Here is a 23,277-nt window from a genome sequence, read left to right as displayed (position 1 = left end):
CGTAACATCCCCATGCCATTCCATTGCTACGTGCAATAACACAGATGGATCTTATATTTGCACATGTGATTCTGGATATTCTGGAGATGGATTTAATTGCACAGGTAAGACAGCAGAAAAAGTTTTTACCAAATGTCAAGTTAAAAAGAGTAAATGGAAAGTAATAAGATGCTTCAACGGTTTTTTCGGAAATAATGTTTTTCACAAATGTTTGAGTAAAACACAACAAAAAAAATGAAAATGCTACAACAGCCATTTCAGATGTTGACGAATGCGTAACCTTCTTCCCATGTCTTTCCAATGCTACGTCCATTAACACACATGCATCTTATATTTGCACCTGTAAGTCTTGATATACAGGAGACGGGTTTAACTGCACAGGTTATACAACGGAGATAATATATATTTTTAACAATTTTTTTAGTAAAAAATATTAGAGTGAAAAACAAAAACTTTACGGCATTTATTTCACATGTTGACGAATGCATAACATCTCCCCATGTCAATCCAATGCTACTAGCAATAACACTGAGGGATCTTATATTTGCACATGGAATTCTGGATGTACAGGAGACGGGTTTTAATTGCACAGGTTATACAACGGAGATAATGTTGTTCACAAAGTTCGAGTAAAACACAAAAAAGTAATATTGCTTGAACTGCCATTTTAGATGTTGATGAATGCGTAACACCCCCATGTCATTCCAATGCTACGTGCAATAACACAGATGGATCTTATATTTGCACATGTGATTCTGGATATTCTGGAGATGGATTTACTTGCACAGGTAAGACAGCAGAAAAAGTTTTTACCAAATGTCAAGTTAAAAAGAGTAAATGGAAAGTAATAAGATGCTTCAACGGTTTTTTCGGAAATAATGTTTTTCACAAATGTTTGAGTAAAACACAACAAAAAAATGAAAATGCTACAACAGCCATTTCAGATGTTGACGAATGCGTAACCTTCCTCTCATGTCTTTCCAATGCTACGTCCATTAACACAGATGCATCTTATATTTGCACATGTAATTCTGGATATACAGGAGACGGGTTTAACAGCACAGGTTATACAACTGAGATAATAATATTTTTAACAATTGTTTTGATAAAAATAGTAGAGTGAAAAACAAAAATTTTACGGCATTCGTTTCACATGTTGACGAATGCAAAAGATCTCCCCATGTCAATTAATCCAATGCTACGTGCAATAACACTTAGGGATCTTATATTTGCACATGTAATTCTGGATATACAGGAGACGGGTTTTAATTGCACAGGTTATACAACGGAGATAATATTTTTCGAAAAGTTCGAGTAAAACATACAACAAAAATTTGCTTCAACTGATATTTTAGATGTTGACGAATGCGTAACATCCCCATGTCATTCTAATGCTACGTGCAATAACACAGATGGATCTTATATTTGCACATGTGATTCTGGATATTCTGGGGATGGATTTACTTGCACAGGTAAGACAACAGAAATATTTTTCACCAAATCTCAAGTAAAAAAGAGTAAATGGAGAATAATAAAATGCTATAACGGGTATTTCAGAAATAATGTTTTTCACAAATGTTTGAGTAAAACACAACAAAAAAATGAAAATGCTACAACAGCCATTTCAGATGTTGACGAATGCGTAACCTTCCTCCCATGTCTTTCCAATGCTACGTCCATTAACACAGATGCATCTTATATTTGCACATGTAATTCTGGATATACAGGAGACGGGTTTAACAGCACAGGTTATACAACTGAGATAATAATATTTTTAACAATTGTTTTGATAAAAAATAGTAGAGTGAAAAACAAAAATTTTACGGCATTCGTTTCACATGTTGACGAATGCAAAAGATCTCCCCATGTCAATTAATCCAATGCTACGTGCAATAACACTTAGGGATCTTATATTTGCACATGTAATTCTGGATATACAGGAGACGGGTTTTAATTGCACAGGTTATACAACGGAGATAATATTTTTCGAAAAGTTCGAGTAAAACATACAACAAAAATTTGCTTCAACTGATATTTTAGATGTTGACGAATGCGTAACATCCCCATGTCATTCTAATGCTACGTGCAATAACACAGATGGATCTTATATTTGCACATGTGATTCTGGATATTCTGGGGATGGATTTACTTGCACAGGTAAGACAACAGAAATATTTTTCACCAAATCTCAAGTAAAAAGAGTAAATGGAGAATAATAAAATGCTATAACGGGTATTTCAGAAATAATGTTTTTCACAAATGTTTGAGTAAAACACAACAAAAAAATGAAAATGCTACAATAGCCATTTCAGATTTTTACGAATTTGTAAAATTTTCTCCATGTCTTTCCAATGCCATGTCCATTAACACAAATGCATCTTATATCTGCACATGTATTTCTTGATATACATGAGACGGGTTTAACTGCACAGGTTATAGCTACAACGGAGATAATATATATTTTTACCAAATGTTTTAGTAAAAAATACTACAGTGTAAACAAAATTTTACGGCATTCATTTCACATGTTGACGAATGCATATAACATCTCCCCTATGTCATTCCAATGGTACGTGCAATAACACTGACGGATCTTAATTTGCACATGTAATTCTTGATATACAGGAGACGGGTTTAACTGCACAGGTTATACAACGGAGATAATAATATTTTAAACAAATGTTTTAGTAAAAAAATAGTAGAGTGAAAAACAAAAATTTTACGGCATTCATTTCACATGTTGACGAATGCAAAACATGTCCCCCATGTCAATCGAATGCTACGGTGCAATAACACTGACGGATCTTATATTTGCACATGGAATTCTTGATATACAGGAGACGGGTTTTAATTGCACAGGTTATACAACGGAGATAATGTTGTTCACAAAGTTCGAGTAAAACACAAAAAAATAATATTGCTTGAACTGCCATTTTAGATGTTGATGAATGCGTAACATCCCCATGTCATTCCAATGCTACGTGCAATAACACAGATGGATCTTATATTTGCACATGTGATTCTGGATATTCTGGAGATGGATTTAATTGCACAGGTAGGACAACAGAAATATTTTTCACCAAATTTTAAGTAAAGAGTAAATGGAAAATAATAAAATGCTACAACAGTTATTTCAGAAATTATGTTTTTCACAAATGTTTGAGTAAAACACAACAAAAAAATGAAAATGCTACAACAGCCATTTCAGATGTTGACGAATGCGTATCCTTCCTCCCATTTTTTTCCAATGCTACGTCCATTAACACAGATGCATCTTATATTTGCACATGTAATTCTGGATATACAGGAGACGGGTTTAACTGCACAGGTTATACAACGGAGATAATAATATTTTTAACAAATGTTTTAGTAAAAAATATAGGAGTGAAAAACAAAAATTTTACGGCATTCGTTTCACATGTTGACGAATGCAAAAGATCTCCCCAAGTCAATTAATCCAATGCTACGTGCAATAACACTTAGGGATCTTATATTTGCACATGTAATTCTGGATATACAGGAGACGGGTTTTAATTGCACAGGTTATACAACGGAGATAATGTTTTTCACAAAGTTCGAGTAAAACATACAACAAAAATTTGCTTCAACTGATATTTTAGATATTGACGAATGCGTAACATCCCCATGTCATTCTAATGCTACGTGCAATAACACAGATGGATCTTATATTTGCACATGTGATTCTGGATATTCTGGAGATGGATTTACTTGCACAGGTAAGACAGAAGAAATAGTTTTTATCGCTTCCCTTCATATCTAAAAGATACCTTGTCATGACGAGCTCTGTTTTCTGTGTTCTAGATCTCGTACAAAAACAACTCAGACACAGAGTTGGAATAATTTTGGCAATGTGCGTAATTGTCTAACGCACATGCCGATTTATTAATTTTTACTTAACAACAAATTAATTATTAATCAACAAACAATAAATTCAATTACTAAACAATTTGCACAGAAAAGGTGGGGCTAATTTAAACGCGACAAGGCTCCTTGGGTAAAGGAGACAAACCCCATCCCGTCATGACAAGGTATCCACAGACAGACTTGTAAAATCAGCAAAACAAATAATATATAAAACATGCATATAAGAAACCCACATATAAGAATCGCAGCAAGGAAAAGGTACAGATCTCCAACCAGTCGTGCCCCTGCATTGACAGGCCGAGTATCTGCAACCTGAGTCGCCAATATGAAAATAGTGATATGAGGTAGAGGAGCGCTAGCTTTACCCCTGTATCAGCATTGCGCCCGATTACCAATGAGTCTCATCGTAGTTATCGTAGTTGCAACGAATATGGGATATAACGAAATAAGTACGAACTAAGAAGTGTGCAGCCAAGGTCAACCCCCACCAGGCACGGCAATAAATGACTCATGTCGACATATGATGCGAAATAGGTCGCGAAGATAAGTTTGGACTACGAATGTACTTGCGGAATGCGTTGGATTTCCACCTACCCATTACTCTGATTTGAGCGTCAGAAAAACCGCATTCCGCAGCGAAAGTAGCTGCACCAATTCGAAAACTGTGCCCCTTATACTTAGTAGGGTCAAGACCACATGCACGAAAAATCAAAGCCAAATGCTCAGTAAATAGTCTGCGTGTTACTGCGCGCCCATCGAGAGTGCGAAAAAGTGGGCCATCGGATAAACCGCGACGCGCAAAATAGTCGAGTAATGTCTGCACAGGGCAAATATCGGAACGGTGGTGAAGTGTAAGAGAAACACGAGGTTGATTGTAGGAATGTTTAAAGTTCGCAAAATTGATTTTCAAACCGGAAATATTGCCCAAATTATCAACAAGCTGAACCACTTGAGATAATTGAAGCACGCCGGGAGACCGTGGGCAAGTCGTTATTTCACCAACCCGCAAAAAGGCAAAAAAGGCTGTCGTACACAATTCTACACATTGCCCTAAATAAAAGTGCGCGATATTCACTAGATGCAACGAGAGAAGTCTGTTGTAAAATTGTGCGGAGGATAGAAATAGTGATTGGAAGGCGTGCATCAACACCGGAGCCAAGCTTACCATATCCTTTCAACATTTCGAGAACCCAAAATACCTTTGTAGGGTCATGCACGCCCGTTAAACGGTGACAATAACCTAATGCAGAAACATATGTATTCGCGGTCGAGGCTGCATAATTGCGCTAAAACATGAATGCGATAAATAAACCCAAGTCTGAAGGCGATATGGGCAGTTTGACTGAAGCAGATTGAAAAACTGCAGAAGAAAACTGATTGTAGAGTTTCCATGCCCTGCGATAGGTAGGGATTGACGAAGGCTGCAAACTAGATTGAATTAACCGCGAGGTAATAGCGGCCAATTGTGTGGGAGAAGGTGAGGCGGTATGACTGTCGGTGTTGGCCGAACGCCCACCGGAGCTAGCCGTTTGAACTTCGAAACCTGCAAGCGAGATAAGGAGTCAGCCAAAACATTTGTAACCCCCGCTACATGGCGAGCGCGAAAGAGAATATTAAATTGCAAACAAGCCAGCACCAGGCGTCGAACAAACACCATAACAGTCACATCACGAGAAGTAGCCTTATTTATAATATTAACCAATGCCGCATTATCGGTGAAAAAAGTTATACGCTGGTTACGCATCTGGTCTCCCCACAGAAGAACGCTTAATACGATTGGGTAGAATTCCAAAATCGTTATGTTAAAAGTTTTCCAATTGTCGGGCCAGGCACCGTAACACCACTCAAAACCAAAAAGCGCGCCATAGCCGAAGCTAGCCGCAGAATCAGTGTACAGGTTAAGGCTAGCAGAGTCATGCCACATGTCATTGAGAAAAAACGATCGGCAGTAACATCAAACAGCCCTTGACTCCTCATGAGATACCAGACCGGCCATGGGCAAAGATAGGAGTTGATTTATTCGAGTTCAAGAACACTAACTATCTTCAGTGTGTCGACTACTATTCTAAATTTCCAGAAGTAGCTAAGCTTCCGAGTTTAAAGAGTTCAGCAACCATCACTGCATTAAAGTCAATTTTTGCCCGTCATGGAATACCGGATGAGGTCGTCAGCGATAATGGACCACAGTTCGCAAGTGTTGAATTCAAGAACTTTTCCGAAGTTTGGGAGTTTCTTCACATCACTTCGAGCCCTGGGTATCCTCAGTCCAATGGACAGGTTGAAAGAACAGTCCAAACAGTAAAAAAATTACTAAAGAAAGCTGATGAAAGTGGCCAAGATCCCTATTTATCAATACTGGAATACCGTAATAGTCCTTTGGATAGCGTTAATAAATCGCCAGAACAACTGCTTATGAGTCGCAGATTGAAGAGTCGTCTTCCGACCATTACACCATTGTTACAGCCACAAATCCAACAAAATGTTGTGGAAAAATTGCGATCAAGTCAGCAAATCCAAAAGAAATACTATGACATTGGGTCAAGAGTTCTACCGCCCCTTCGTAAAGGAGAGGCTGCAAGAATGCAAAGGAAAGGAAAGTGGGTACAAGTGACTGTCATTGAGCAACATGATACGGCACCACAATCGTATCTGGTACAGACTCAAGATGGTCAAATATTCAGACGAAATCGACGACACCTTTTAAAGACTAATGAAAGGCAGTGTGACTCATTCAATGAGGACTCAGAAGAGGATACCCCACAGACAGAACACGTACCACTGCAGACAGAACATTTACCAGTTGAAGAAGAGAAGCACGCAAATACAGAAGGAATCCAGATCACGAGATATGGACGCAGAGTGCGTAAGCCACAGCGTTACGGAGTGAATCCAGATTGAGTATCCAGAACATATTTAGTATAACTGTGAGAAAACATTGAGAAAAAAAACATTTAAAACTTTATAATTTCTTCTGACATTTATTAAATCTTCTTGAATGAGGGAGATGTTGAGACTTTGGAATAATTAGTTAGGTATAATTATTACCGAAAAATTACGTGGTACCTTTGTACAACCCTTGAGTTGGGAGCTCCGTTCAAAAGCTATAATCAAATTTGATAATGAGTAATAATTCCTCAGCAAAAGTTAGCTGTTTGCATGGCGTAGCACTCAATAAGAAAGGCAAGTTAACCTGGACAAGATCGTACGAAGATTTGCAGATATTTGTAGAAGAAGTACTTAATTTGACCGACGGAGATTGGGGTTGTCCGAGAGGAACTACAAAGCAGTTTAAATCCGAAGATATTGACTTGCAGTGGTATCCCGATTCACTAACAGTCACCGTAAATGGAAAAAAGAGAGATGAAGTCACGGATAAAATGAAATCAGCTGCCCTAGTTGCATCCGAAAGTCTACTAAATCTAAACAAATCGAACCAAGGTCGCCACGAGGACGAAGGTTATGTTGCTTCGACCCTGAATACTAATGAATCGGAAATTAGCAACGAGTCATACGACCCTAACCTCCCACTTGTTGACGAAGCATTTAAAGATGTTTTTAACTATTTGGAGAATAAAATCAATGATTTGAACACTACATTAAACAGGAAAGTTAATGATCTGAAACAAGAGGTGCTTGGAACAAAAGTTGATGACAAACACATGTTAATAAACGAGCTAAGACGAGAAAATCAAGAGTTAAAGGACGAGAACCAAACTCTTCGGAACAAGATTGAAAATTTAACACTTATAGCTTCGGATATGAACACAAAAATCAAGGACCTTGACAATGAAAGGCTTAGCCTAATTACATCAATAAGACTTCTTCAAGCAGCTCCCTATACCGATACTAATATTGAGCAACAACCGTCTCAAGCACAGAACAAAACAAAACTAAATTCGACGCGAAAACAAGGACAAGGCCGTAGAACCGAGACCGGAGAGCAAACATTCAACTCAGTAATCGCTATGAGGCTCTTAATATTGACGACGATGAGCAACCAGGCATTAATTCAAATGGTAAATCGGATATAACTGATAGGAATCAGGCAGGCATCAACACTCAACCTCAAACACAAGCAACAAACACAAAGTCAATAAAAAGTCCAATCATTATCCTTGGAGACTCTATGGTAAAGATGCTGCAGCCAGCCAAACTCTCGCGTTCTGCTGGGAAAAAAATCCAAGTTAAAACCTTCCCAGGGGCCAAAATAGCGGACATGGAGCATTACGTACAACCAACGCTACGTACAAAGCCCAATACGATTATCTTACATGTTGGTACAAACGACATACAGAACAAGAAACCAGAGGAGCTAGCAGCCGAAGCGAAGGCGTTATGTCAAGGTATAGTAAAACGGAATCCTACTTGCGAAATAGCTATCTCAGAAATTGTAAAACGACAAGATCCGATGTTAAACACTAAGATTCATGAAACTAATAAATTGTTATCGAATCTTTGCGAAGAATCAAATTGGTACTTTATTGATCACAGCAATATAAACACTAGACATCTTAATGGATCAGGTTTACACCTAAATAGGCAAGGTACAGCCTTACTGGCAAAAAACTATATCAATTTTTTTAAAACTTGACTATTTCACAACAAAAGGAATTATACAGCAGATTATATTTCTTTAACTAATCGTAATACTATAGTTAATAATACGCGCCCTGAGCTTAATCACTACACCAAAAATGATTCCAAATGCAACTATCAACATAATTTAAGGAGGGAAGTGATCGAGAATAGTAAAACTGAAGTCCACAACTGCGAACCAAATTCGAATGCTAATAAGCTTAAACCATTTAAATTAAAAGGATTTACTATTGCCCTTCTGAATATCAGAAGTCTAGTGAAAAACCTAGACCAACTTCGTCTTTATCTTTTAAACCAACAATTTGATGTCATTTGTATTAACGAAACTCGGCTTGATGCTACGGTTCCGAATCATGAAGTCGGAATAATGGGTACGAAATTGTACGTAAAGACAGGAACCGAAATGGGGGGGGAGTTGCTATTTACTTAAGAACTCATATAAATTATAGCATAAGAAAAGAGCTGATGTCTAACGAACTTGAAACGATCACAATTGAGATCTCTAAACCTAAATCGAAACCCTTTTTGATAAATTGTTGGTATAGACCACCTGACTCTATGATAGAAATCTTTAATATATATGAAGACCTCGTTAAGAAAATGGACAATGAAAACAAAGAAGTAATATTAATTGGAGATTTCAACTGTGACTGGTCTCAAATTGTAAACAACAATGCCAGTTCCCAGACAAAGAAACTTGCCGAACTCACAAAAACTCTACAATTTGAACAATTAATTAACGAACCTACACGAGTAACTGAGACATCTAAAACACAAATTGACCTAGCTTTTACAAACAAACCAGAAATAATCATGAATACTGGTGTAGACCACATAGGGATTAGCGACCATAGTCTCATATTTATTCAAAGAAAAATCTCAATACAACGAAAAGCGCCAAAAATAATTAAAACAAGGCAATTTAAAAACTACAACGTTGACGAATTCAAACAAGAATTAGCAATTCATTTGCAAACAATCTCAGTAACGAATAACCCGGATGAAATGTGGGATGAATGGAAAGATATATATGTTACAGTAGCTGACAGGCATGCACCACCGATCACTAGGAAAGTAAGAAGTGAACATGCCCCATGGATTACCAGGGAGATTAAAAACTTGATGCATCGTAGGGACTTTTTGAAAAGAAAATCAGTGAAAACTGGATCAAAACAAATCCATGATGCTTTTAGAAAAGCACGAAATGAGCTTAACATTTTGATAAAGAGAACTAAAACCAACTATTTTACAAACACCCTAAACAACTGCGAAAACCAACCAAAACAGATGTGGAAAACAATCAATAAACTTACTAATAAAAATACAAAAACGACCATTATTTCTGAAGTTAAGCACGAAAACCAAAGTTTTACAGATGCTCCATCCATATCAAACACCTTCAATACTTATTTCAACGAAATTGGAACCAACTTAGCTAATAATCTGGAACAAGCTTCAAAATTGCCTGAGTCATACCTCTCCAACTGTAACTCGCAATTCCAGATAAAAAATGTTACTGTAATAGACGTTCACAAAATCCTATCATCTATCGATGTTTCTAAATCATCAGGATATGATAGAATATCTAACAAACTTTTAAAAGACTCAGCTGATATAATAGCACATTCACTCACACTAATATTCAACACGTCTATAAATACAGGCATATTTCCAAATGATTTTAAAACGGCAATAATCACACCAATACATAAATCGGGATGCAAGACCGATTGCAGTAACTACAGACCAATTTCAATTTTATCTAACGTTGCAAAAATATTCGAAAAACTTATCACTCAACAGCTGGAAACTTATCTAGAAAAGAATGATATACTAGTACAACAACAATCTGGTTTTAGAAAATCACACTGCACTCAGACCTCTCTCCTTAATATAACAAATCAATGGTTTGTCAACATGGATAAGGGAAGTTTGAACGGTGTTATCTTCCTTGACCTAAAAAAGGCATTTGACTGTGTTGACCATAGTATTTTGCTAAGGAAACTCTTCCACTATGGAATAAGAGAAAAATCATTTAAATGGTTCCAGTCTTATCTCTCTAATAGGACTCAAATTTGTAAAGTTAATCAAATATTATCTGACAAAAGAATCGTTAAATGTGGTGTACCGCAGGGTTCAAACCTCGGACCATTACTATTTCTATTGTACATAAACGATCTTCCAAATTGCTTGTCAACATCGACTGTTAGCATGTTTGCTGATGATACAAACATTTCAACACAAGGCAAATCGGCAATGGAAATTCAGGATTCCCTAAATCACGACCTAGAGAACATACACCAGTGGCTATTGACTAACAAACTCACTCTGATAAGGAGAAGACCGAATACATGGTAATTGGATCTAGACAAAAGCTCTCTAATATGTCAAATGAACCGGAAATCCACGTAGGTGAAACAAAAATCAAACGAGTAAGTTTTTCTAAAACTCTGGTGTTGTTATAGACGAACACCTTACTTGGGAAAGGCAAATCGAAAACATTCAAACAAAAATTTCAAAAGGTATTGGCACGTTGCGGAGAATGAGAAAATTAGTTCCAAAAACAACATTAAAAAGTCTACAATGCCATTATTCTACCACATTTCGACTATTGTAGCCTTGTATGGGACAATTGCAGTGATTATTTAATTGATAAATTACAAAAATTGCAAAACAGAGCAGCACGCGTAATCACTAGTAAAACATACGAAACGAGATCACGAGATGTTTTAAAAGAACTTCACTGGCAACCCCTGAAAGAACGCTTTAAACGAAAGAAATTAATTTTTACGCACAAGATTAGGAATGACAAAATGCCAAGTACCACAACGAATATGTTTGATATTAAAACAAACTCAAGGTATAACCTCCGTAGCAACAACCGAGATTTCAGCCTTGACAAACCTAATACAAATTTCATGAAAAAAAGCATAAGCTATGCAGCTGCTTCGGCCTGGAATAATTTACCCCCAGAGGCTAAAGACCCAGGCTTGAGTAGCCAGAAGTTTAGATCAATTCTCGGTCACTATTCTCTAGAATGATAAACATTTCCGACGCCTATTGTACTTACTTAAGTAACTGGTAATTTATTTGTATATATTTGTATAGTATAGTGTGTTTTTAACTTGTAAACGAACGGCCTCTTGAAAATCAGGTGCGTAAGAGCCCTGAAGAGCTACCGTTCTAAAATATTTTTAAATAATAATAAAAATAAAAAAATAATAATCGGCCATTAAAATTGGCTAAAAACGACTGCCAAATTTCGAGATCAGCCTTTACCGATTTAGTTAGGCGAATGAAATGATGAGCACACCGTACGCCCTTAGTTAAATCAATAAGACGTCGGAGAAAGGCCCGCTTAGGGACAACGACTGAACAAGCAAAATTGAGCAAACCGGTTAAAGATTGTATCTCGCGTAATGTGACCTTTTTGCGACAAAGAAAGGCCGATATCAATATTGCTTGCATTTGTCAGTTTTATCCAAAGGTAAGCGGGCTTCCATGCGCAAAGTATCTAATTCAATGCCGGCAAAGGAAAGAACGTTGTGTGGGCCGATTGTTTTTTCTGGAGCGATTGGCACGCCTACGTGTTCACAGAGAGACAAAAAGCGAACAAGGTCAATGCGACATTGGTGATAAGTAGGTGCGGCCATTAGATAATCATCGAGAATGTGGATTAGATGCGCGATTGACAAGTGTGTCTTAGCAACCCATTCGATAGCAGTGCTAAACATCTCGAAAGTGCGACATGACGACGCACACCCCATAGGCATAACTCGATCATAATAATATTTGCCTTGCCAAAAAATACCCAAGAGATCGTAATCGGCAGGGCGTATGGGAATAATACGAAATGCGCTTTTGATATCTGTCTTCGCAAGAAAACAACCGCGCCCAAGCTGCTTGATCATAGAAACTGCATCATCGACACGAGCATAGTTCACAGAGGTATGCTCGGGAGCAATCCCATCGTTAACAGAAGCACCGTTCGGAAATGACAAATGGTGAATCAAACGGTACTCCCCTGGAGTTTTCTTAGGAACAACGCCTAGCGGAGAGACTCGAAAATTGGGAAAAGGGGGATTGTCAAAGGGCCCAGCAATGCGATTCGCCGCTAATTCTTTCGAAAGTTTAGCACTAACGATTTCCGGGTTCTGCAGGGCCGAAACAAGATTTGTTGCAAAAAACGATATACGAATGCCTTCAAAATGAAGGGGAAAACCAAATTGAAAACCATTATATAACATAGATGTCAATCGCACATCATATCCACATAGTAGAGGGGAGAGTTTATTAATTTGTACTGGTGTTGGCAGGACGGGACTTGGATGCTGCAGGGGTTGACTGCGAATTTGAGCGTGAGGGACGAAAATTACATCGGAGTGCGGAGTGGACTACACCACATTTAAAGCATTGATGTTTAAAATTACAGCCCGGACAATCGCCGCCCCGATGGAACTTGCGACAAAATCCCCTGGGAACAAATAGGGCAGGAACTGACGCTGGCGAATTAGACCCATGATTACGCGTAGGTAGCTGGGTTTTAGTGAAGCGTGAATGATTGAAATTTTGCGCCCTTATCCACAGTTCCCAGTGAGTGTCGCTCCACGGTGCATCGGCTGGGTTAGTTTGACGCAAAAGACGAAATTGAGCGTCGTAAAAACGCCAGTCACCCCCGCGAGCAGCCAAATCGCGAACAACTTCGCCGTATTTCATCAAAGCGGGGGCCTCCATGGGGAATTTAGTTGTGTACACCCCGACAAAAATTTGAAACGCTTGAAGTCCATGCCTCGATATTAGGGATGGACTTCACTCTGTTGTGTTGGTTCCAAAGATAAAAGCGGAACATTGGAGCCTTCTTGAGGCCCCACCGACAGCTGATAACGAGTATCACAAGCCCCAGAACCAAGCAATAGGCTGAAATCTAAAAATTCATTGGCCCAAATTTTCGACTTCAATTTGGCACTAACGTTTGCTCCGATAGGCAAACTGATGGAATTAAATTTGGAGCTTGGCGTTGGGGACCGCGATACCGGCACTAAATTAGGCTCACCTGATATATTGAGTAAAGCAGACGCCACCGGCCCCTGCATCGTGGCGTCTGCCGTACCCAACACACCCGAAGCAACCACTGGCAATTCACGCGTCTCCGTCGAGAACTCGGGCGGTGTAGATGGGATGGTGTGTGACTGGAGGTTGGCCATGACCGCCTGCGTTGTTTCCGAAATTATTCGGGCAAGAGTAGCTTCTGAGAGGGTAAAATGGTTGGTAGACCCCGCAGAGGTGTTGTCTGTTGTTGGTGCAGTAGTTGGCGCGGACAATGGCTGCGGCAAGGTATTCACCGATGTACTGGGAGCCGTGAGTGGACCGGAGCGGGACGATCGTCGCGGTCGGCCGGGTCGGGTTGGTTGCGTTCGCCTCTTCACTCGTTTACTCGCTCTGGTAGTGGTAGCAGGCATAATTCCGTATAGCAAGAACTAAGGAATAAACAAAGAGCAGAGCAAGAGCGAAACGAATGTCTGTGGTGATACGTAAAATACTATATACCAGAGACACGCCACGCACAATACAATTGAAAAATATTAAAAAAGACAGGAAGAATGGAAAAGGCAGCGGAATAATCATGGCATACAACGAGGTTAGCCGCATTTGATTATCCCGTGATGCTGCAAATACTGAAAATTATCGGGCAATCTGAAAACAACATGCCGCACCAACCCACAATATATTGACTTCAACTGTGGGCATCCGGAAACGTAAAACGCCCTACCCACTAAGACATGCATTTTTTCCTACACAGAACGAACGAGCGATATATGCATAAAACTACATCAGCACGACAAACATCACAAACCACACAACGCATATATAACAAGTAAAATCATGAACTCGTCCTGCGCAGCAAAAAACCCAATGTTGAAATCTCAACGTGGGCATCTGTAAACAGTCATGTTGCTCTAGCCCATATTGAGTAAATCAAACGTATGATAAACGACAAATAAAAATGCGGAGTATGCGTAGTAAGAGATATACAGAAAAACATAATATAATATATGCATAATATATACACGATAAATGAACTACAACAGTGCAAGAGCTTTCAAAATAGCCCCGCGATAGCTCCTATACAAACAATATTGCCCTTGTGTGTTACAATGAACGCCGTCCGTGGATAACAGAACACGGGCGGGATTGAAAAATTCCCGATGTTCCCATAGAAAAGCTGCAACGGTTATTTGAGAAATAATGTTTTTCACAAATTTTTGAGTAAAAAACACAAAAAAAATGAAAATGCTACAACAGCTATTTCAGATTTTTAGGAATGCGTAACATCTCCCCCATTTCTTTCCAATGCTACGTCCATTAACACAAATGCGTCTCATATCTGCACATGTAATTCTGGATATACAGGAGACGGGTTACAAAGTTCGAGTAAAACACAATAAAAAAATAAAATTGCTACAACTGCCATTTTAGATGATGACGAATGCGTAACATCCCCATGTCATTCCAATGCTACGTGCAGTAACACAGATGGATCTTATATTTGCACATGTGATTCTGGATATTCTGGAGATGGATTTAATTGCACTGGTAAGACAACATAAATTTTTTTTACAATATGTTAAGTAAAAAAGAGTAAAGGAAAATAATAAAATGCTACAACAGTTTTTTCAGAAATTATTGTTTTTCACAAATGTTTGAGTAAAACACAAAAAAATGAAAATGCTACTACAGCCATTTCAGATGTTGACGAATGCGTAATATCCCCATGTCATTCCAATGCTACGTGCAATAACACAGATGGATCTTATATTTGCACATGTAATTCTGGCTATTCTGGAGATGGACTTAATTGCACAGGTAAGACAACTGAAATATTTTTTACAAAATGTTAAGTAAAAAAGAGTAAATGGAAAAGAATAAAATGCTACAACTGTTATTTGAAAAATAATGTTTTTCACAAATGTTTGAGTAAAACACAACAAAAAAATGAAAATGCTACAACAGCCATTTCAGATATTACGAATGCGTAACATCTCCCCCATGTTATGTTTATGTTAATTTTATGTTATTAGGTGTATGTTAATTGTTTTATGTTATGCAAATATCGTATAGTGTTTTGTATAAAAGGCCAGAACTTGTTAAATAAATGTGAGTTCATTTTAAAACGTCTCGAGTTTTGGTAAACATAATAATTGGCGACGAGGATTTTGTGGATTACGATGGACGAAGAAGGGCAAGCTGCCCAGCCAAATGTTGGTTTTAATCTGTCGTTCATGGGACATATAGAAGAATATTCGTCGAATAATGACTGGAAGCAATACGTCGAACGGCTTGAAATATTTTTCGAAGTGAACAATGTACCTACGGAGAAACAAGCATCGAGCATACTTACCTTAATGGGTAGTAAGATGTATGCTTTGCTCAGATCTATTACAGCACCGAGAAGACCGAAAGAACTAACGTATCAAGAAATTGTAGAGACGTTGACTCAACATTTGGAGCCAAAACCGATCGTTATTGCCGAGCGATACAAGTTCCACAAGGCTGAACAAGAACAGTCTGAATCGATAAGGGATTATCTCGCTAAATTACAGAGACTAGCTGAAACTTGTGAATTTGGTGGCTATCGAGACGAAGCGATTCGAGACCGATTTGTGTGTGGATTACGAAACCGGGTGATTCAACGCAAGCTACTAGGTGAAGCGGAATTGACTTTAAAGTTAGCCGTGGAAAAAGCTTGCGCAGCGGAACTAACGGACAGAGAAACTTCAGCCTTGCATGGAGAATCGTTGCACCGACTAGAGACCGTATTACCCGAGTGTTTTCGTTGTGGCAAGAAGAATCACGTTCCGGACAAGTGCTTCTTTCGAAAGTCGAAATGTCATGGTTGTCAAAATTATGGACATATAATTAAGAAATGTCCCGAGAGATCTGGCAACAATAACTGGAAGAAAACAAGATCTGGAAAGTCGAAAGGGAAGGATGAAAAGAGGAAAAAAAAGAAACCGAGCGGAATCCATAACGTAAAGACAGATAGCGACGTTGAAAGTGACCGGGAAAGCCAAGAAGAGGTTATGGATACAACATGGCCGGTGTTTATGTTGACTGATTCGGGGAGAAAACATACAGAGCTGAAAGTACTCGTATCGATTGAAGGAAAACCAGTAACGATGGAAGTGGATACGGGAGCTGCGGTGTCAATTATGCCAGAAAGCGTCTGGAGGAAATTGTCGTCAACAAAACCAGTACGAAAGTCCAACGTTAAATTGCGAAGTTATTCCGGACACGAAATTCCGGTGTTGGGTGAAATTGATGTGGGCGTGGTGTATGGGAACCAAAAGGCTCATCTACCTGTTATAGTGACTAATAATGAAGGCCCTGTTCTATTAGGTCGCAACTGGTTGTCGGTGTTAAAGCTGAATTGGAGTCAAATAAAGAAAGTTTCAATTAAGCGGGTCAACAATGTGGAGCAACTAACTAGTCAGTATTCCTCGTTATTTGATGATTCGTTGGGTACGGTCAAAGGAGTGAAGGCACATTTGAAGATGAAGCCAAACGCGACGCCCAAATTTTTCAAACCCAGACCTGTTCCATTTGCTCTGAAAGACAAAATCGGCGAGGAACTAAACCGGTTGGAGGAACTCGGGGTGTTGGAAAAGGTCGAGTTCTCCGAGTGGGCAACTCCAATCGTGCCTGTATTGAAACCAGATGGAAGTGTACGGATATGTGGGGATTATAAAGTCAGCATTAATCCATGTCTTGATGTGCAAGAATATCCAATGCCTACTGCTGAGGAATTATTTACAAAACTAAACGGGGGCGAGAAATTCTCGAAGATTGATCTATCATCTGCGTATCAACAAGTTCTTTTGGATGACGAGTCAAAGCCATATGTTACGATTAACACTCATTTGGGGCTATATCGGTACACGAGATTGCCTTTTGGAGTAGCCTCAAGCCCAGCCATTTTCCAAAAGACTATGGACGTGGTGTTGAATGGTCTACAAGGAGTTGGAGGTATTCTTGATGATTTGATCATTACGGGCAAGAATGATGAGGAACATTTGCGAAATCTCGACAGCACTCTTAATCGTCTTCAGAGTATGGGAATTCAGCTGAAGAAATCGAAGTGTGTGTTCCTGCAACCCTCAGTGGAGTATTTTGCATTTGTGGTGGATCGACAAGGAATCCATCCTTCGCCTCGTAAAGTTCAAGCCATTCGGGAAGTTCCAATTCCAGAAAATCCAACAGATTTAAAGTCATTCTTAGGTTTAGTGAACTATTATCGCAAGTTCATTCCGGATATGGCAACTTTGGTAAATCCTCTTAATCGGTTGCTATCCCAAGATGTTCCTTGGAACTGGTCCGACGACTGTCAGAAGGCATTTGAAACTTTAAAGTCAGCTTTGGAGAAGTCACCATTGTTAACGCATTACGACCCCAAGAAATCCGTGAGACTAGCTGCTGATGCATCGTCCTGTGGAATAGGAGCTGTACTATCGCATGTATCTGATGATGGAGAAGAACAACCAATAGCTTATGCGTCTCGAACACTCTCCGCTAGTGAACAAAATTATTCCATGATCGAAAAAGAGGCCTTGGCAATAATTTTTGGATTGAAGAAGTTTCACCAGTACCTATATGGACGGCGTTTTTCGTTAATAACTGATCACAAGCCTCTCACGTTGATTCTGGGACCTAAACGTGGTGTTCCTGTGTTAGCAGTATCACGTCTGCAGAGATGGGCGATTCAACTTGGGGCGTATCAATATGATATCGAATATCGAACTTCCAAGAATAATGCTAATGCTGATGCGTTGTCCCGGTTGCCGAGGAAAGTTGTGGAAGAGCCAGATGGGTGGACTTCAGAAGCTGAAGAAGTAAATCGAGTTCAACTGGAACGGGCACCGATTTCGGTTTGTATGATCCGAGAAGCTACGCAAAAAGATCCTGTTTTGTCTCGCGTGGTTTATTTCTTGTTGCATGGTTGGCCAGAGGAAGGTAGTTTGCATGAGGAACTTCGATTTTACTTCACCAAGCAAGACGAATTTACTGTAGAAGAAGGCTGTCTTCTTAGAGGAACCAGAGTGGTGATTCCAACTAGATATCAAGAGCAAGTGTTGATGGAGTTACATATGAATCATCCAGGAATGGTGCGAATGAAATCTTTGGCACGTTTACATGTGTGGTGGTCAACATTGGATCAAGACATTGAACAGACTGTCAGAGATTGCACCAGTTGTCAAGCTAACCGTTGTAAGTCCCCCTTGAAAGTGAGTAATCCTTGGATTTGGCCAGTGCGTCCATGGCAAAGAATTCATATAGACTTTGCGGGTCCACTGGATGGTGTGATGTATTTGGTGGTGGTAGATGCCAAGTCTAAATGGATTGAAGTCCTATCAATGTCATCAACTACCGCTGCTGCCACGGTTCGAGCGTTACGTTTCCTGTTTTCAGTTCATGGTCTACCCGAAGAGATCGTGTCAGATAATGGTCCTCAATTTGTGGCGGAAGAAATGAAAGAGTTCTTAAAGTTGAATGGAATTCGACAACGTCGTTTATCATCGCCGTATCATCCAGCTTCAAATGGTGAGGCAGAAAGAGCAGTCAGAACGTTTAAAGACGCCATGAAGATTCGTAAGAAGGAAGAGGGATCTGCTGGGGAGAAATTGGCACGTTTTCTGTTGGGATATCGCACGACTCCACACACTGCTACGGGTTGCACGCCAGCTGAAATCCTGATGGGTCGAAGACTCCGAACCAGATTGGACATTTTGCATCCTAGTTTGTCTGCTAAGATGGAGCGAAAATCCAAAGATTTACCACAAACTCCACCGCGTAACTTGGAAATTGGAGATCCAGTAATGGTGAAAGACTATCGACCACGAAAGGATCCATGGATAAAAGGAGTAGTTCAAATGAAGTTAAGTCCAATTACTTATAGAGTTCAGGTTGGTGATCTGTTTTGGAAACGACATGTGGATCAATTACGAAGTCTCGCCGGATCAACTGCAGCTGATGTTATGTCACCACCAACTGCTTTATCTTCAACGCCGGAAGTCAGTGTGGCAAGTAATGGCAACCCAGGACAAACCATTGAGGCGAGTTCCACTACCACCTTAATCCCGAAAACAGACTCACTATCTCCAGTTCCACTACCAACATCAACGAATACAGAAGAACCTATTACTGGTATTATAAACGGTGGGGAAAAACTTTCAAGTACTCGCAGGTATCCAATTCGTATTCGCACGAATCCAAAACGTTTAATCGAAGAAGTATAATCTCTTAATAGACTTTGAAATGCCTCTATTTATCGGTAAAAGAATTAAAAAAAAATAGAAATAGAATAAGTAGATTTATTATAGTTACATAGATATAATTACTAAGAGTACTGACCATTAACATTGAACTCTCAGTTTTGTGGCGGAGGAAATGTTATGTTTATGTTAATTTTATGTTATTAGGTGTATGTTAATTGTTTTATGTTATGCAAATATCGTATAGTGTTTTGTATAAAAGGCCAGAACTTGTTAAATAAATGTGAGTTCATTTTAAAACGTCTCGAGTTTTGGTAAACATAATAATGTTAAGTAAAAAAGAGTAAATGGAAAAGAATAAAATGCTACAACTGTTATTTGAAAAATAATGTTTTTCACAACAAAAAAATGAAAATGCTACAACAGCCATTTCAGATATTACGAATGCGTAACATCTCCCCCATGTCTTTCCAATGCTACGTCCATTAACACAAATGCATCTCATATCTGCCCATGTAATTCTGGATATACAGGAGACGGGTTTAACTGCACAGGTTATATAACGGAGATAATGTTTATTACAAAGTTCGAGTAAAACACAATAAAAAAAAAATTGCTACAACTGCCATTTCAGATGTTGACGAATGCGTAACATCCCCATGTCATTCCAATGCTACGTGCAATAACACAGATGGATCTTATATTTGCACATGTGATTCTGGATATTCTGGAGATGGATTTAATTGCACAGGTAGGACAACAGAAATATTTTTCACCAAATTTTAAGTAAAGAGTAAATGGAAAATAATAAAATGCTACAACAGTTATTTCAGAAATTATGTTTTTCAGAAATGTTTGAGTAAAAAAATGAAAATGCTACAACAGCCATTTCAGATCTTTACGAATGCGTAATATCTCCCCCATGCCTTTCCAATGCTACCTCCATTAACACAAATGCATCTGATATCTGCACATGTAATTCTGGATGTACAGGAGACGGGTTACAAAGTTCGAGTAAAACACATTAAAAAAATAAAATTGCTACAACTGCCATTTTAGATGTTGACGAATGCGTAACATCCCCATGTCATTCCAATGCTACGTGCAGTAACACAGATGGATCTTATATTTGCACATGTGATTCTGGCTATTCTGGAGATGGATTTAATTGCACAGGTAGGACAACAGAAATAATTTTCACCAAATGTTAAGTAGAAAAAGTAAGTGGAAAATAATAAAATGCTACAACGGTTATTTGAGAAATAATGTTTTTCACAAATGTTTTAGTAAAACACACAAAAAAAATGAAAATGCTACAACAGCCATTTCAGATATATACGAATGCGTAACATCTCCCCCATGTCTTTCTAATGCTACGTCCATTAACACAAATGCATCTCATATCTGCACATGTAATTCTGGATATACAGGAGACGGGTTTAACTGCACAGGTTATATAACGGAGATAATGTTTTTTACAAAGTTGGAGTAAAACACAATAAAAAATATAAAATTGCTACAACTGCCATTTTAGATGTTGACGAATGCGTAACATCCCCATGTCATTCCAATGCTACGTGCAGTAACGCAGATGGATCTTATATTTGCACATGTGATTCTGGCTATTCTGGAGATGGATTTAATTGCACAGGTAGGACAACAAACTGAAATATTTTTCACCAAATGTTAAGTAAAAAAAGTAAGTGGAAAATAATAAAATGCTACAACGGATATTTGAGAAATAATATTTTTCACAAATGTTTGATTAAAACACAAAAAAAAAATGAAAATGCTACAACAGGCATTTCAGATATTTACGAATGCGTGACATCTTCCCATGTCTTTCCAATGCTACGTCCATTAAGTCAAATGCATCTCATATCTGCACATGTAATTCTGGATATGCAGGAGACGGGTTTAACTGCACAGGTTATACAACGGAGATAATATTTTTCACAAAGTTAAAGTAGAACACAATAAAAAAAAAATATGCTACAACTGTCATTTTAGATGTTGACGAATGCGTAACATCCCCATGTCATTCCAATGCTACGTGCAGTAACACAGATGGATCTTATATTTGCACATGTGATTCTGGATATTCTGGAGATGGATTTAACTGCACAGGTAGGACGATAGAAATATTTTTCACCAAATGTTAAGTAAAAAAGAGTAAGTGGAAAATGATAAAATGCTACAACGGTTATTTGAGAAATAATGTTTTTCACAAATTTTTGAGCAAAACACACAAAAAAAATGAAAATGCTACAACAGCTATTTCAGATTTTTAGGAATGCGTAACATCTCCCCCATTTCTTTCCAATGCTACGTCCATTAACACAAATGCGTCTCATATCTGCACATGTAATTCTGGATATACAGGAGACGGGTTACAAAGTTGGAGTAAAACACAATAAAAAAATAAAATTGCTACAACTGCCATTTTAGATGATGACGAATGCGTAACATCCCCATGTCATTCCAATGCTACGTGCAGTAACACAGATGGATCTTATATTTGCACATGTGATTCTGGATATTCTGGAGATGGATTTAATTGCACTGGTAAGACAACATAAATTTTTTTTACAAAATGTTAAGTAAAAAAGAGTAAAGGAAAATAATAAAATGCTACAATAGTTTTTTCATTAAATATTGTTTTTCACAAATGTTTGAGTAAAACACAAAAAAAATGAAAATGCTACAACAGCCATTTCAGATGTTGACGAATGCGTAACATCCCCATGTCATTCCAATGCTACGTGCAATAACACAGATGGATCTTATATTTGCACATGTGATTCTGGATATTCTGGAGATGGATTTAATTGCACAGGTAGGACAACAGAAATATTTTTCACCAAATTTTAAGTAAAGAGTAAATGGAAAATAATAAAATGCTACAACAGTTATTTCAGAAATTATGTTTTTCAGAAATGTTTGAGTAAAAAAATGAAAATGCTACAACAGCCATTTCAGATCTTTACGAATGCGTAATATCTCCCCCATGCCTTTCCAATGCTACCTCCATTAACACAAATGCATCTGATATCTGCACATGTAATTCTGGATGTACAGGAGACGGGTTACAAAGTTCGAGTAAAACACATTAAAAAAATAAAATTGCTACAACTGCCATTTTAGATGTTGACGAATGCGTAACATCCCCATGTCATTCCAATGCTACGTGCAGTAACACAGATGGATCTTATATTTGCACATGTGATTCTGGCTATTCTGGAGATGGATTTAATTGCACAGGTAGGACAACAGAAATAATTTTCACCAAATGTTAAGTAGAAAAAGTAAGTGGAAAATAATAAAATGCTACAACGGTTATTTGAGAAATAATGTTTTTCACAAATGTTTTAGTAAAACACACAAAAAAAATGAAAATGCTACAACAGCCATTTCAGATATATACGAATGCGTAACATCTCCCCCATGTCTTTCTAATGCTACGTCCATTAACACAAATGCATCTCATATCTGCACATGTAATTCTGGATATACAGGAGACGGGTTTAAC

General features: G+C 38.3%; 3 protein-coding genes and 1 pseudogene across 3 annotated transcripts; 3 read left to right on the top strand and 1 right to left on the bottom strand.

Moving 5' to 3' along the window:
* Nucleotides 1-3,719: 3,719 nt before the first annotated feature.
* Nucleotides 3,720-6,783, top strand: LOC114539519 (uncharacterized protein K02A2.6-like). The gene is made up of 2 exons (XM_028560156.1): nucleotides 3,720-3,737; nucleotides 5,848-6,783. Exons 1-2 carry the CDS (start codon nucleotides 3,720-3,722, stop codon nucleotides 6,781-6,783), a joined length of 954 nt encoding a protein of 317 aa, XP_028415957.1.
* Nucleotides 6,784-8,011: 1,228 nt separating this feature from the next.
* On the top strand, nucleotides 8,012-8,476 carry LOC114539518. Its single transcript, XM_028560155.1, has one exon. The coding sequence runs from the start codon at nucleotides 8,012-8,014 to the stop codon at nucleotides 8,474-8,476; it is 465 nt and encodes a 154-aa protein (XP_028415956.1).
* A 3,535-nt stretch (nucleotides 8,477-12,011) lies between these two features.
* On the bottom strand, nucleotides 12,012-14,091 carry LOC114539517 (annotated as a pseudogene).
* A 1,616-nt stretch (nucleotides 14,092-15,707) lies between these two features.
* Nucleotides 15,708-19,772, top strand: LOC114539507 (uncharacterized protein K02A2.6-like). The gene has a single exon (XM_028560142.1). The coding sequence runs from the start codon at nucleotides 15,708-15,710 to the stop codon at nucleotides 19,770-19,772; it is 4,065 nt and encodes a 1,354-aa protein (XP_028415943.1).
* The last annotated feature ends 3,505 nt before the right edge of the window (nucleotides 19,773-23,277 follow it).

Source organism: Dendronephthya gigantea, unplaced genomic scaffold (assembly GCF_004324835.1).
Source record: "Dendronephthya gigantea isolate DGI-Jeju-01 unplaced genomic scaffold, DenGig_1.0 000204F, whole genome shotgun sequence".
NCBI lineage: Eukaryota > Metazoa > Cnidaria > Anthozoa > Malacalcyonacea > Nephtheidae > Dendronephthya > Dendronephthya gigantea.
Note: the sequence above shows the minus strand (reverse complement) of the source record. Positions and strands in the feature narration are given on the sequence as shown.

What these genes read in the sequence shown, in the direction of transcription:
- LOC114539518 (XM_028560155.1), top strand. Translation starts at nt 8,012, where the DNA reads ATGGTAAAGATGCTGCAGCCAGCCAAACTCTCGCGTTCTGCTGGGAAA.
- LOC114539507 (XM_028560142.1), top strand. Translation starts at nt 15,708, where the DNA reads ATGGACGAAGAAGGGCAAGCTGCCCAGCCAAATGTTGGTTTTAATCTG.